At 48.6% G+C, this 16,477-nt stretch overlaps 1 protein-coding gene across 2 annotated transcripts in view; it reads right to left on the bottom strand.

Moving 5' to 3' along the window:
* The window catches only part of TYK2 (tyrosine kinase 2), a 1,212,497-nt gene that overhangs the window by 571,607 nt on the left and 624,413 nt on the right, over window positions 1-16,477 (bottom strand). Inside the window, exon 7 of one of the 2 annotated variants that reach the window (XM_069604089.1) lies at window positions 12,124-12,321. In XM_069604089.1, the coding sequence (XP_069460190.1) occupies window positions 12,124-12,321 (198 nt within the window). The remainder of the gene's footprint in view (window positions 1-12,123; window positions 12,322-16,477) is intronic. The other variant, XM_069604090.1, reaches the window with a different exon arrangement.

The raw sequence follows: 16,477 nt of genomic DNA, 5'->3' as shown, positions 1-16,477 counted from the left end.
CACGCTTCAAGGCGAGACTAGGAGAATCCAGGCTGGTAGCGCAGGACATTATGGAGTCCACCGTGGCCCACATCGGTACCTCTGACCAGGCCAACTGCATTTCCACGGACATGAGAAGGACGACCTGGCTCTGGCCTACTAAGTTTAATCCTGATGTCCAGGAACGCATATTGGACCTTCCCTTCGAGGCAGTGGCCTCTTCCACTCAACCACGGATGAGCAATTGGATCAAAATAAGAACACCTTGCAAACCGCAAAGCCTTTATCGATTCTGACGAAGGCCACGCCCAAGGCCTACACCCAGTCACAGCAATGCTCCGACAAGGGGCGGGCGTTAGGCGGGTTCTGGGGCTTCCAAGAACGGAGATCCAGACAAGCTGACCGTTCTCTGAGTCGGCATCAGAGAAAACAACAAAGGGGGAGAAGGGGTCAAAGGGTTTTTCCAATCCCCCTCCTCCGCAACAGCCTCAGAGGGAAAAAAGACATGACACGCCCCTTCGGGTCCATGTGTCTCAGGTCGGGGGCAGGCTTGCTTTTCACGTGCAATTTTAGGGCCAGAATTTTTCAGACTCCTGGATCCTCTCCGTAGTCTCCACAGGGTACCGCCTACCAGTACCTTCCTCTCCTCCATCCTCCCCTTCTCTCCCACAGATTGGGACAGCAGCTCTGCTGGCAGAGATCCGGTCACTCGTCGAGAGGCAGGCTGTGGAAGAAGTCCCAACCTCCCAGTGAAGCTTGGGCTTTTATCCCAGGATTTCACCATACAGAAGAAGAACCAGGCTGGCCCGAGAGTTGTGTTGGACCTTTCCACCCTTAATCTCTCCATCCCTCTGCAGAAATTCAAGATGGTTACGCCAGCTCTTATTGCGGAAACACTGGACAGGGGAGACTGGATGTGCTCCCTGGACCTTAAGGATGCTTATCTACATGTCCCGATTTGGCAGCCGCATTGTTCCGTACTGCGCTTCAGGATCATGGGCTTCCATTTCCAATACAAGGTGCTACCCTTCGGCCTCAACTCGGCTCCCAAGGTATTTACCAGGTTGATGAATGCAGTGTCAGCCCTCCTCAGGGCCCAATCTGCTACGTCTACCCATACCTGGACGACTGACTCGTCCGTGCCACCTCTCCGTAAGCGGTTCAGCAAACTGCCTCTGCACTGATGATCACACTCCACGACCTGGGGTTTACAATCAATCTCAAGAAGTCTCAGCTGCAGCCCACGCGGAGCCTGACCTTCTTGGGACTTATCTGAGACATGAGCTCCATGAGACTCTTTCCTGCGGAGGACAAGATTGCGGCCATCAAGAGAGCTACAGCTCACTTGCTCTCCAGGCCCATGACCTCGGCCTGGTGGTACCAACACCTACTGGGGTTTATGGCAGCAGTCCTTTTGGCCGTGCCCCACACAAGACCCTGGATGCAGAGATTACAGCTGCACTTCGCAGCATCATGGAGTCAGGAGAAGGGCTCCCAAGAGGAGCCAGTCAACATTCCTCCCTTTCACCTCTCGGACCTCCACTTTTGGTCCGCGGACTTCAACCTGAGGCAGGGCAAGCACTTCCGGCAGCCATCCCCTGAGGTCATAGTTACTACAGACTCTTCCCTAGAGGGTTGGGCAGCCACCCGGGAAAACCACAGCATCCATGGAGTCTGGATTCGGCAGGAGTCCCATATCAATTGGCTAGAATTGAAGGCCATATGTTTGGCTCTCAAGGCCTTTATCCCTCTTATCGAAGGCAAGACAGTTCTTACCCAAGCAGACACCTCCACCAGCATGTACTATGTCAACGAGCAGGGGTGGGCACCAGATCCCCTCTTCTGTGCAAACTAGCAGTCAGCATGTGGGAATGGCTCTCGAGAACGACATTTACCTCAGAGCTGTCCACCTCCCGGGGGAATCCTACCTGGAGCGTATAGGGTCAGCAGACTGGGGGTGGACAATTACGAGTGGCAATTGAACCACATGGTACTGAAGGAGATCTTCCTCAGGTGGGATCATCCCCAGGTAGATCTTTTTGCCTTTCGGGACAACAGGAAATGCCAACAGTTCGCCACCTGGCAGGGGCAGGGCTCCGGCTCCCTGGGCGACGCATTCCAGATCCAATGGAACGACATGACAGCATATGCCTTGCCGCCCACAACCCTAGTCCACAGGTTGATCTGCAAGTTAAAGGAATCCCAGCACCTCAGCATCATTTTGATAGCTCCCTGGCCCACCAGACCGTGGTTGCTGAGCTTCTCAGCCTACAGACAGACCACCCATTCACCTACCGCTGGGCCAGCTCCTCTCCTAGCCCTCGCAGCGTGGTTCCTAAGCAGGTCACACTGAAACACTTAAGCCTATCTCAGGCTAACCCAGAGATCATCCAGGGCACTAGATGAAAGGCTACTAGGAGCCAATATAAGAGTAAATGGTCTATATTCTGTCATTGGGCCGACTGTAGGGAGATTAACCCTCTTAAGTACACCTTGGACAACAAGCTCTCCTTTTCAGCACATCTCACTCCGGTGTGCAGGTGGATACATGCCACACCCATCTGGCAGCGACAGGGGCTTACAGGAACTCAGAGGAGAGCCTCTACTCCTCCTCCAACCCGGTGGTCAAGCGAGATCTGGCAGGCCTCCACAGGCTTTACCCGCCTATAATGAAGCCACACCCGGTGTGGGACCTTAAGGTTGTGTTGGGTGCCTTGGCGCACAAAGCTTTTGAGCCTATGGCTTCCGCGGGCATCAGGCTGGTCACCATAAAGACAGCTCTGCTCGTGGGCCTCACCTCAGCTCGCAGAGTCAGCGAGATCCAGGCACTGGTAGCATCAGAACCGTACAGCACTTTTCACAGGGACAAGGTCGCCCTGCGGACACACCCTGCTTTCCTACCCAAGGTGACCGCCTGCTTCCATCTCAATGAGGAAATAGTCTTACCCACATTCTTTGCTGACCCCAAGGACGAGCCTCTAAATTTAAAGGGGAAGAAGATTTTTTCTGGTGAAAAATGTTTGGTCTCCCGTCCCTCGCGAGGGACGCCTATACAGTAAGGAGGAAAGGGGACTATGGACTAAGAGTACGTTAGTCACTACGGTGAATAACTATTAATTTATTGCAATGTATGATTGTGTCAATTGTCTAATGTATAGCGCCTGGGAACTGGTTTTCCGTATTGCAGCACTCAATAAATCAGGAATGCATTCCAATACATTTTTCTTTGTGCAGTCGGTAGCCTCTGCTATTATTTTTATTTGTATTTTATTTGTGATCTATAAAGTGCCTGTAGCCTACTGCCACAGCGCTGTACATAAGATCATAAAAACAGTACAATAAAAATTGGAAATGCAAGTAACATGGGGCAATCAACCTTGTGAATCAGAATGAAGAAGAATGGACTTCAGTGATATAGAGAATATGGAGAAACGGAACGAAGAGAAAGTGGGAGGGCATTTCAATGCACAGGAGACAAAGAAAAAAGAACGGAACCGTGATTGAGCACAGGGAGGATGAGAGACAAGAAGAAGAAATTGAGAGCAAGAGTTTTCTGATATTGTTTCAAAGTATGTAATAGAAATGGTTGCCCCTGAATATTTAGTGGGGTACAGTGTGTTGCTTGTTTGGAAACCTCAGACTCACCCCCTCTCCATAATACTGACCAAGCCACGCCCCTGCTGGTACCTTCACACAAATTACTTTTTCTGCAAGCATGGAATAGAACTATTCCAGAGAAATGTGTAAATAACCTTTACAGGACCCTTCTCAGGATTCTCAGATGCACTAGTTCACCTTGTCATCAGAGATTTACCCATTCATTTTGGGTCGCGTTCTCTGGTGTAAAGTGAAGATTCGCCAAGGTTAGGCAGAATTGCATGCAGTACCCTCTGGGACCACTACACACAATTAGGACTACAGGTGTTAGCCAAACCAACCCATGGTTTAAGTCTGTACCACAGTTTTTGGTAGCGAGCTGAGCAGCCAGGCTTATTTCAAGAGTGAATGTGAGCAGTACAATTAGTTACACAGAGGACTTTCAATCAGAGTGGTTCAAGTAAACACTTATAATCAAGACTTCTTGGTAAAACACTTATTAATTTATTACACAATCATTTAGAAAACATTTCACTAGCAGAAGACAACTTATTATTCTATATCAATACACTTCAATGCAAAAAGATTTTGAGACAGTTTGAGCTCCCCTGAAATAGAAGCCAAATGCCAGTTAAGTTACTTAGAAGTGAGCAAAAGGGGCAAGGTAAGTAGAATAGATCACATATACTTGTTAGACAGTGCAAAAAATGTCAGTTCACCAGACAAGTTCAATTCAAGTCAATAGGCCAGGCCAAAGTCAATGGGCTAGTGTTCTGGATAGGAAGAACAAGTTACTTCTTACCTTGTAACGTTCTTTCGACGGGATGTTCCTCCGACGTATTCCTCATCTTAGATATCTCCTTTCAGCTCTGCTGGCCTCGGAAAAATGTTTCTCTCTCTAGAGGGCGCTGCGCGTCGACGTCCTACGAGTCGATGTCCCTCGACAGCCGCAGTATCGACGTCGACGTCATCCTGCCTATAAAGGCCGCGCGCAGCGTCCGTTGCTCAGTTCCGTTTTGTAGCCCACAATAATACTTTCTGGACTAAACTAATCACCCTGAAGGAGCGTAAGCTGCAACAACAAGGGAAGTAGAACTGCGGGGATGGATGGGAGGGTCGATGAGGAATATGTCGGAGGAACATCCCGTCGAAAGAACGTTACAAGGTAAGAAGTAACTTGTTCTTCGAAGGGATTGTGTCCTCCGACGTATTCCTCATCTTAGATAGGCTCCCATAGCAGTATTCTATTATTGGAGGAGGGAGTACTGACTTCACACTGTCTTCTATTGATGAATAGAATGCAGTACAGCCCTTCCAAACCTAGTCTCTTGACTGGAGGAGGAATCCAAATTGTAAAAACGTGTAAAGGTATGGACAGACGACCATGTAGCGGCCGCACAGATGTCTTTAACCGGCACGCCTCTTTTGAGGGCCGAAGAAGCTGCAATACCTCTGGTCGAATGAGCCCTAAGGTTTTGAGGGGGCTCTTTCCCTGCCAGTTTATAACATTCCAGAATGGCTAGAATGATCCATCTGGAAATGGTCTGCTTAGTTATTGGTAACCCCAGCTTGTGACCTGCGTAACCTACAAACAGCTGGTCTGCCTGTCTTATCCTGGCTAGTCTACTGATGTACAAACTTAAAGCCCTCCTAGGGTCTAGCCTGTGTAACCTTTCTTCCTCTTTCCCCGGGTGAGGAGGAGGATAGAAAGATGGTAGGGTAATCTTCTGAGTGATATGGAATTCAGAAACCACCTTTGGGAGGAAATTAGGCTTCACTTGCAGGACAACTTTGTCTTTGTGAAATATTGTGTGAGGGGGTTTACAAGAAAGAGCTTGTAATTCGCTCACCCTTCTAGCAGATGTAAGTGCTATTAATAAAACAGTTTTAAGGGTAAGGAATCTTAACGAACAAGAATGGAGAGGTTCGAAAGGTGTGCCCATCAGGAAAGTTAGTACTAAGTTTAAATCCCATAGGGGAACTTGGAATGGTCTTGGGGGATAAACATTGGTTAACCCCTTTAGAAACTGTATTACCAAGGGTAATTTGAAATAGGATGGTTCTTCCGCAGTACGCTTAAAGATGGATAGCGCTGCGAGATAGCCCTTAATGGTGCCAACTTGAAGGCCTGAATTTGCCAAATATAATAGGAAGGACAAAACCATTGGTGTACCACATGAAAAAGGATCGATATTCTGTTCTCTACACCAGCTGCAAAATCTGTTCCAACGGCAGCGGTATAAAGACTTTGTTGCTGGCCTCCTTGCCGAAAGCAACACCTCCATAACATCATCAGGGAGGTCCCAATCCTTGTACCTCAGCCTTTCAGAAGCCAAGCGTGAAGGTTGAGGGTTTTGATGTCTGGATGGAGAACCTGACCTCCCTTCTGTGAGAGTAGGTTCTCTCTGAGTGGAAGTCGAATTGGAGGGCAGATGGACAAGTCTAGAAGGTCCGGGTACCACGTTCTCCTGGCCCAATCCGGGGCAATTAGGATCATGGTTCTCCGGAATCTTCTCAACCTCCTGATCATTTGAGGAATGACAGGGACCGGTGGGAACGCGTACAGAAGCGGAAACTCCCAGTCCACTATGAACGCGTCTCCCAGAGCTTCTCTCGGGGGAAATTCCCTTGAGCAGAACAGGTCGCATTTCCTGTTTAGGCTGGTGGCGAACAGATCTACCTGAGGGGTTCCCCAAAGGGCGAAGATCTCTTGAAGGACTTCCTGAGCTAGTTCCCACTCGTGGGAGACTGTGCCCTGCCTGCTCAGAGCGTCCGCTGTCAAGTTTTTCTCTCCGGCTAGGTGAACTGCCGATAGAGAGATTCCTTCTTGGATTGCCCAAAACCAGAGCTGCATCGCCTCTCTGCACAGGGGTAGTGATCCTACGCCTCCTCTTTTGTTGAGGTAATGCATGTCCACCGTGTTGTCCGTCATTATCAGGACGTTCTTCCCTTGTACAGCTGGCAGGAACGCCTTCAGCGCAAGTCTGATGGCTCTCAGCTCTAACAGGTTGATATGTAGTCTGGACTCCGATGGAGACCAACGACCGCTGATGGTCAAGTCGTTGGCGTGGGCTCCCCACCCCGTGAGTGAGGCATCCGTGACTACTGTTATCTCCGGCAGGGTTGCCAAAACTGTTCTCCTTTCAGAATGTTCTCCTGACAGGCCCACCACTGAAGGTCTCGAGCTACTCTGTCGGGAACTTGAAGAAGATCTGTCATTCTCCCTGAGAATTGTGACCACTGAGTCCTCAGTGCCCACTGGAGGGATCTCATTCTCAAGCGAGCCTCTGGCACTAGGAAAATGCAGGAAGCCATGAGGCCTAGCAACCTCAAAAAGTCGAAGGCTGGGAGACGTTTGGCATGTTGGAACTTGGTGACCATCTGTAGAATATCTTGAGCCCTCACCTCTGGTGGCAAGGCTTTTCCCAGGGAAGTGTCCAGGATCGCTCCTATGAACTGGAGTCTGTGCGATGGTATCATTTGTGACTTCTTTAAATTGAGGGAGAAGCCCAGTCTGTGAAGGAAGTGGCACACGTGATTTAGCTGGATCTGAGCTTGTTCCGAAGAAACAGCCCTGATCAACCAATCTTCCAGGTAGGGGTAGACGTGAATACCTTCTCTCCTCAGACTTGCAGCCACTACCGACATTAACTTGGTGAAGACCCTCGGGGCGGAGGTCAGCCCAAATGGCAGCACTCGAAATTGATAGTGAGAGTTGCCAATTGCGAACCTCAGGTATTTCCTGTGTTTGAGATGGATAGGCACATGGAAATAAGCGTCCTGAAGGTCCAGAGATACCAACCAGTCCTGGAACTGAAGGGCCTGGAGGATCTGAGGAAGAGTGACCATCTTGAATTTGTCTTTTCTGAGGAATTTGTTCAACTCTCGCAAGTCCAAGATGGGTCTCAGTCCTCCGTCTTTCTTTGGAATGAGAAAGTAAGGGGAGTACCAGCCCTTGTTCCTCTCCGCTACAGGTACCGGTTCTATGGCACCTTTCTCTAGCAGGTCCAAAATTTCCTGCAAGAGGAGCGGATCTGGAGCTTTCTGAGAGCTGATCCCCGGTGGATGACTCTGAGGTATACGTAGGAAAGGCAGGCAGTAACCTTGGGCAACTGTTTCCAATGCCCAAGCATCTGACGTGATAGCCTGCCATACCGCCAGATGTTGAGTCAACCTGCCTCCTACAGGTGTCCTGTGAGGGAAGTCCTCAGAGTGGTTTTGGGGCGGCTGATGCAGATGCCGATGGTAAAGAGGCACCTGCTGTTGCTGCGGCTTTTGAATATCTACCCCGTCCACCTCGGGTAGTTCTTCTTTGTCCCCTTTGAACCGGTCGTCCTCTACCTCTTCCGAATGCGGAGTAGAAGCGAAAGGACTTGTCCCTCGCAGAGGTTCCTGTGGGACGAAAAGGAGTCTGACGGATTGCAGCTCCTAGGGATTTAGCTGCTGCTTTTGAAGTTTCTCTAAACTGTCATCCGCCTTTTTCCCGAACAAAGAAGAGCCATCGAATGGCATGTTCAAGAGTCTGGCTTGCACATCTGGGGCAAAACCAGACTTTCTCAACCAAGCGAATCTCCTGGTTGATGTACTTGCCGCCATTGCTCTGCTGATACTGTCAGCCGAATCAATGCCCGTCTGGAGGGATTCGCACATAGCGTCTTTACCGTCCTGTATAATATTCAGGAATGCATCCCTTTCTTTTCCCTCCGGGATGCAGTCAGCCGCTGTAGAAGCACACTCCCAAAGTGTATGGCTGAACCTAGCAAGGGTGCAAGTAGCATTCACAGATTTTAACGCCATGCTACATGCTGAAAAGACTTTCTTTGCCATAGCATCATATTTTTTATCGTCCCTGTCCTGTGGGACGGTAGGATAAGCCGTCTTGACATCGGTAGAGGATGCTGCCTGTACCAACAGACTTTCTGGGGATGGGTGTTTAGACAAAAACTCTGGGTCTCTAGAAGATACCCTGTACTTTGTAGACAGTTTTTTATTTACTGCTGGTACGACATCTGGGGTTTCCCAGTTTGTCATGATCTTCCTCTGAAGAGCTTTATGAAAAGGAACCACAGGATCCTCCTGTGGGCCTTTGTCAAGAATATCCGTGAGGTCATCTTGTTGGAAAGATTGTGAAGGTGCAGACCACGCCATGAACTCTGTGATCCTGGCCATTAAGGCTCTATAAGGGGTTTCAGCATGCTCCCCCGGGTCTGGCCTAGCAAACTCCACCTCAGGGGAAGTGTCTAACCCACTTGCCTCATGTAAGGAATCATGAAGATCCTTTAACCTGCGTTCTTCAGAGGAAAATTCCTCTCTAATTGGGGTTACAGGTCCCTGCAACTCAAATGTGTCTTCCTGTTCAGACAATTCACCCTCTTCCAAGATTGAGGACATAGTTCTCAATTGTTCTGAACTCATAAAGGGAGTAAATCCCATTTCCAAGGCAGAGGGTGCCGAACTTGTCATTATCGGCCTCGAAAACGTCGATGTCGTCGACGCCAAAGGCTTCGAACGTGGCGTCGAAAACAAAGGCGGAGGCCTCGAAGACCTCGACAGAATTGGAATTCTACTCGACAATCTCGAAGCCATCGACGTCGAGGACATGGGGATAGTCACTGGGTGTGTCGTAAACGTGACTTTTCTTGGCGTCGACGCCGGTGTCGAAGCTGGCGTCGAGTCGACAGACCCGTGTGTCGAAGGTCCCTTCGACAACGGCGTCGAAGACACCGACCTCGGCGTCGACGGAACCTTCGAGGAAGGTTTGGAGGTCATAGTCCTACTCGAGGGTTCGAGACGCGCTCGAGAGCTTTCCTTCGCCGGGTACTGCGACTCGCTGCGTTTTTGACCTTTGGGTCTTTCGACCAGAGCATCGCTCTCGGCAGTCTTCGAGGGGGTCAAGGCCGCTTTCTCGAAGACGCTCATCATATTTTTGCGGAATTCCTCCCATTCAGCCCGGGAACTATGTTTCGTGGGGCAAGGGATTCTTTTTGGCGAAACAGAGGAAGAGGAAGACGGAGAAGGGGATCTTCGACGTCTCCTCTTCGAGTGCTTCGATCTCGAGGAGTGATGGGACCCACTCCGAGACCTGGAGCGCGAATGGTGACGAGGAGACGAGTGTCTCGACTTCGTCGACGAAGAAGAAGCTTTAAAAGTCTTACCTTTCTCCAGCTTCCCCCTACGCTCCTTCAGGGCCTTAGCTGTCATGGACATACAGTCCTCGCATTCCGAACAATGGTGTTCAGCTCCCAAACACCACAGACAAACTCTGTGAGGGTCAGTCAGCGACATCTTTTTCCCACAATCTCGGCATTTTTTGAAGCCGGATCGAGGAGTTGTCGGTTCTGACGAGGAAGCCATCGAGTACGGATCGAATAACTCGAGGTAACTAGGTATTAATCTGACAAGAACTGAGCAACGGTATTCCGAGGCACTGAGTAAGCGCGGAAAAACGGAACTGAGCAACGGACGCTGCGCGCGGCCTTTATAGGCAGGATGACGTCGATACGGCGGCTGTCGAGGGACATCGACACGGAGGACGTCGACGCGCAGCGCCCTCTAGAGATAGAAAAACTTTTCCGAGGCCAGCAGAGCTGGAAGGAGATATCTAAGATGAGGAATACGTCGGAGGACACAATCCCTTCGAAAGAGCAGTTCTGGTATCAAACGGTAAAGTCTTTGCAAAAGTTCTCAGAAGTAGTTTGGGCGAAAAAGAATCAGATGTCAGGTCACAAGCTGATTAGGCGTGTAAGTTGGGAAAGTTTCACAAACTTTCACTGCGAGAGTGGCGTTCTCTCAATCAGGTTGGCACAGTACCTTAATATGAAGAACAAAATGCAGCTGAAGACGTTGGTTCCTGGCAGGTCCTGCAGATCTCACTGTTCCTGAGCCTCAGTCGTGGGGACAAGAGGGAGAACGTCGGGAGACTCCTGCACTGCACGGGATCGACCGAAAAAGAAACAAGATGGAGTCACTTCAATTCCAGTAGCTGTAGATTCAAGCACACAAGCTGGTATCACTCTCCCTGATTAATCCTAACCAGCCGTGAAGATTGGTATCCCGGTAGCTTACAAGTTGATTGGTCCCACCAACTCAAAGGAAGAAGTCGTCCTTGAAGAGGCTTCTCTGTCGAGATGTACTTGGCAATTCGGACCTGCAGCAGGGCTTCACCGGGCAAACCAACAGTCCAGGAGTTGCAGCAGCTGTCCTCTTCCAGCACTTCTTTGGTTCTTTTGTTCCAGTGGTCGACTCTGCTTTCCAGTCCAAGAGACTTGCCTTTTAAACAGTTTTCTCCCTTTAATTCCAGCCTAGCTGTCACTCACCCAGCAAGGTGGCTGTCCTTGCCGGGCAGTCAGCCAGCCAATCACGCCAGAGTGCATTTGGGTCTCCTAGAAGACTAAGCACAGGGAGTTTAAAGCACCTCCCTCACTTCCTGCCCACCCCAGAAACTCAAACGCCAGAGGCGGACTTCAGTCCAGAAGCCTGCCAAAGGCACACAAACAAAGGGACCAAACCTGGTTTGGCGCGCAGTGACAACACTAGAAGGACCTTTAAAAAAAGAAACGGCTAAAAAAGAAGACCTGGACCTGTTTAAACAAAGGGGTTTAAGACACCATCTTGAAAAACCTGGCTCCCGTGATTTTTAACTACCGTTGTTCGCGGTAGGAAAAAATCATGGTAGTTTGTTCTAAAACCACTGCCACCAGCCTTTTCAATAGGAAAGGGTAACATTTGACTGCCACATGAGTATTTAGACACAGGGGATAGTATGTAACCCCTCCAGCACTCCATTGTAAAATGGAGTATGCTGGGTCTAGCAATTTGGAAAGACTAGTAAAGTCAATTTCACTTCACATTCTCTGGGAAACAGTAGTTTATCCTAGAGAAGGTATTTTAAACCTTTGGGAAGTCTTAAAAGACATCCCTGTGTCACTGCACTGAGGGTGCTGTGTAACACACATGAAAAGATGATGCCTATGGAGTTATCTAAAACTTCATAATCAAAGAACACAAGTGAAAAACACACATCAAAATACATGAAAGAGTGGGGGGAAAAAGGCCCACACTCTTTCCAGGTAACAAAATCTAGTCCTCAAAATCCAGCACAGTTGCTGGGGGTCTTTAAGGTGAAGGGAATTAGCACATTTATGAGAATTCTCCCTAACAGGTTTAGAATTTACAATCCCAGGTTGTCAAAAACATTTAAACTGATTTCAGGAATTTAGCTTCCACGACTGCATCGTGGCACCAGATTCCCAGATATTCTGTATGGCTCATGAAGGAATGAGAAAACAACAAGCCTTTATAAAAGATTGAATTTTTTCTGTCAAAACTTTGCGAGATATTTTCACATTTTTATTAGAAAATAGATGAGGATGGGGTAAGGATATAACTTAAGGTGTGTGGAGGTGCGGCAGGTGGGAAGGGGAACTCCCTGCATTAAAAAAATATAGGTGCAAAAACCCCCAAAACATTTTTGTAATTCGACCCAAAAAAAAAACAAATGTCTTTTCCCGTTTTTCCCCGTAGATCCAGGAAACACTGGCAACTCACCAGGCACTTGTTGTCTTGCCGATGTATGCTCACTTTTGAGCAGTCGATAACGATGTGAGTTATTTGCTGGAAGTCGCAAAAATTGGACCACTTCGGCTCATTTTTCTCTGTGGCTTGGTGCATCGGTTTACTTCGGCCCCCTTTTAACCGGTTCTTCTTCCCAAAATAGAGCCGGTGGTTGCAGTGGTCTGTGTTCTGCTGGGTTAAACAAATAGCTGGTGAGTTGGAAAATTGGACAGCAAACTTTCCCAGTGTCAACATAACATCAAAAACACACCAGTGTGAAAAACTAGCCAACACAACTGCGGGGTCACTGTGTAACTACATGCCTGGGTACATGGCTCACATCTAGCGCACCCATGCCATCCATTAACACTGTGCCAACTGCGACCCTGTATCACCCACCTATCCATCTGTGACCCTCAATTCTAGGTCACTGCCACCTTTCCCTCATTTTGATGATGAACAGGCACATTTTACTGTGATAGCTAGAGCACTTTTGGATAGTAGGTGCAATAATGACATGTTTCAATGGCCGGAATCGGTATCACTCAGAACTACACCATCACTCAGCAGCCAATAGCCATGCAGCCGAGGAGATCAGCATCTATTCGCTCATGATGCAAGCTGAGATGGTCAGCAGTTGAACAGGTCCTCCACTAACCCTTCCTTCACAAGAGTGGTGACATGCGACCTTCAGAGAGCTGAGTGTTCAGGTCCGACCTTTATACATTTCAAGTGTGTTATATTCAGCATCAGATACTTCACTTTGCCATGAGTACTTTGGCACTTACCAATTAGGGTAAAAAGCAAGGCGGTGTGAGAAGGTATTGGACGGTAACATGGCACATAGGGCCTCATCACGAGTTCGGCTGTAGCCCTTAAAGGCGGTGGTAACGGTGTTACCGTCGCATTTAAGGGCTGGCTCTATCATGAGTTGGGCGCTAAATCGGCTGTTTTACTTCCAGCTTTTTTCTGGAGGTGAAAATCCCTGTTTTTGGCGGTATTACAGCCGACTGTATTAGCCTGCAGTATTAGCACAGAAAATTCCCCATTGGATCCAATGGACCCAATCAGGAATGGGGATTAACCGTTAAGGCCCAACCCATCATCCAGTGGTAATACCACCGGACCGGTCGGTGCTAGGGCTATTACAGTCGGCGGTATTACAGCCGGGAATACAGCCCAACTCGTGATGAGGCCTATAGCCTCTTAGGTGTGAGGAAGTCCATTATGAACCCACTTTAAAATTGCGGCGAGTTGATGTGTATACATGGCTCTCAACCGTTCGCAAATGCTTGAAGGGTGAGAGCCTGGTTTCGACACTGGAGATGGCGTCACAGGAAGTGACATGACAGGAAGGTGTGCGTAAAACATCCCAATGTATACTAACCAAGGGCCTCATCACGAGTTGGGCTGTAGCCCTTAAATGCGGTGATAACGGTATTACCGCTGCATTTAAGTGCTGGCCCTATCACGAGTTGGGTGCTAAATCAGCTGTTTTACCTCCAGCTTTTTTTGGAGGTGAAAATCCCTGTTTTCGGCGGTATTACAGCCGGCTGTATTAGCACCGAAAATTCCCCATTGGATCCAATGGACCCAATCAGGAATGGGGATTTACCATTAAGGCCCAACCCATGATCCGGTAGTAATACCACCGGGCCGGTCGGTGCTAGGGCTATTACAGTCGGCGGTATTACAGCCGGGAATACAGCCCAACTCGTGATGATGCCCCAAGTATGGTGCAGCAACACTAAATTGTAATAAGGTAGCTTGGGCATAGTGTTTGTTTCTCACAACTTTGAAAGGTGCTTGATCACTGCTCCAAAGAAAGGAATTCACTGTGTAAGAGGATGCTGAAGCCGTGAACATAGGGCACTTGGGATCTATGGAATAATCAGATTCTGTAGGGCCAACAAGGTACAGGAGGCCTGTGGCAGGCGTTGCATAGTGCGTTGTCATATAGTAAGCTTAAAAGGAGACATTCCTTAAAACGCATACAAAACAAGATCATTAACACTGCCTTTAAGCATATGAAATGGCATCCAAAGGCTAGCATGAGGAAAACTATAGAAAGGTCACAAAACACGCCTGATAGAGAACATGTGCAGCAAAGTTCCTGCCAGAACTTCCAAAGAGAAAGGCTTAACTGCTCACTGCCAAGCCACATGCTAGCTGGCCTTTGCTACGAAGTGTTAAAAAAAACTAAATATGTGTGAACATTACTCACCGTAATCGTATTTCTGATGCTTGTATCTGCTTAGATTCACATGCTGTGCATAGGCCGATATCTAGTGGAAGCTGCGGAGTATTACAGTTTGTTTTTCGAAACTCGAAAATGGGCGTCGACACAGGGCGTGCCAGTAATACTATCCCTAGTGTGACGTCCACTGTACCCAAGATCACTCACGCGTCTAGGATCCTCAGATTGTATTTTTTCTGACATGAGGTAGCATGAGGAGTAGCGGGAGTACAGATAATCCAAGCAGATAGATAGAAAGGTAAGACTACAAACAACCATGCGCCTTCTCTCAGTGGGGAGGAAGGGTGGGTCGCATGTGAATCTAAGCAGATACAAGCATCAGAAATACGATTACGGTGAGTAATGTATCCCTTCTGAGGCTTGTGGAATCTGCTTAGATCACATGCTGTGCATAGATTAGCGAGCAGTACCTGAAGAAGGAGGTGGGATGTGAGAAGGGTCATGAGCAAATGAGTGTCTTAGAACCGCGTGTCCCACTTGTGTATCTGCCTTGGAATGGGTGTCAATGCAGTAATGCTGAATAAAAGTGTGAATAGAGCTCCAAGTAGCTGCTTTGCAAATGGTGTCAAGGGGTACATTTGCAATGAAAGCCAGAGTGGCCCCAATGCCTCTAGTAGAGTGGGCTCTTGGCGTGAAAGGCAGAGTTCTTTCAGAGAGTGAGTAACACAGCTGGATACAGTGAATAATCCACTTCGAGATGGCACCTTTAGAGACGCGATCCTCCTCTCTGCCTGTAGCTACGGAGACAAACAGTTGATCTGTTTTTCTTAACGGTCTGGTTTTATTTACATAGTAGAGGACCGCCCTACGCACATCTAGGGTGTGTAGTTTCACCTCAGCCGAGCTTTGAGGGTCCTGGAAGAAAGCCGGAAGCTCGATGACTGGTTTACATGGAATTTTGTTATAAACTTAGTTGAGAACCTATGGTGTGTGCGTAAAACCAGTTTGTCTTTATGGACAGTAAAGAAGGGATCCTGCACTGACAGAGCCTGAATTTCACTGACCCTTCTTATAGAAGTAATAGCTACTAAGAAGGCCATTTTATAAGTCAGGTGTTTGAGACTGCTTTTTTGCATGGGCTTGAAAGGGGGTCCCATGAGCTTGGCTAGCACCACATTAAGGTCCCACCCTGGTGGTGGGTTTGAAATAGGATGGTGAAGTCTCTTTACTCCTTCCATGAAGGCTTTAACTACTGGTACTTTCCACCACAAGACCTTGCTATGGGAAGTGGTGTATGCCGACAGGGCTGCCAGGTGTACTTTCAGTGAGTTAAAAACCAATCCTGCATCTAGCAGGTGGAGCATGTATGTAACAATAGTGGAAGGACTGCAATCAACAGGGTTGATTTGTCTACTCTGGCACCAGATAACAAACCTCTTCCACTTGTTAAAGTAACAGTGCCTTGTGTTTGGTTTCCTAGATTCCTTTAGGATGTCCATACACCTCTGTGGTAAATTGAGATGTCCAAACTCTATGACCTCAGGAGCCATGCTGCCAGGTTCATTGAGTTGGGTTGCTGGTGCACTGTTTGACCTTGGTGCTAGGACAGTAGGTTGTACCAGGCTGGAAGTTTGATGGGCTCGCACACCGCCATCTTGCGTAGGTGTGGGAACCACGATTGTCTTGCCCACATGGGAGCAACTAGGACGAGCGTCATCGATTCGCTGTTCATCTTGTTCACCACTTTCCTGATGAGAGGAGTTGATGGAAAAGCGTACGCAAACATGCCTGACCAGTTCATCCACAGGGCGATCCCCTGGGAGTCTGGTTGGGGGAACCTGGATGCAAATCCTGGGCATTGTCTGTTTTCGCTTGTGGCGAATAAGTCTATAGTGGGGAAACCCCACTGAGAGAAGATATCTTCTACGACCTCTCTGTGTAGAACCCATTCGTGTTCCTCTGGGAGGGAGTCTCTGCTCAGAGCATCCGCTAGAGAATTGAGCTCCCCTGGAACATGTTGTGATGACAGGAAGATGTTCCGTCTGAGTGCCCATATCCAGATTTTCTGGGCAAGCTTGGACAGATTTGGCGAACGAGTCCCTCCTTGCTTGTTCAGGTAGAACATGGCTGTTGTGCTGTCCGTCCGGATTT

This window comes from Ambystoma mexicanum, chromosome 3q (assembly GCF_040938575.1).
Source record: "Ambystoma mexicanum isolate Mex_15411 chromosome 3q, UKY_AmexF1_1, whole genome shotgun sequence".
Taxonomy (NCBI): Eukaryota; Metazoa; Chordata; class Amphibia; order Caudata; family Ambystomatidae; genus Ambystoma; species Ambystoma mexicanum.
This window is presented reverse-complemented; position numbering and strand designations above follow the sequence as displayed.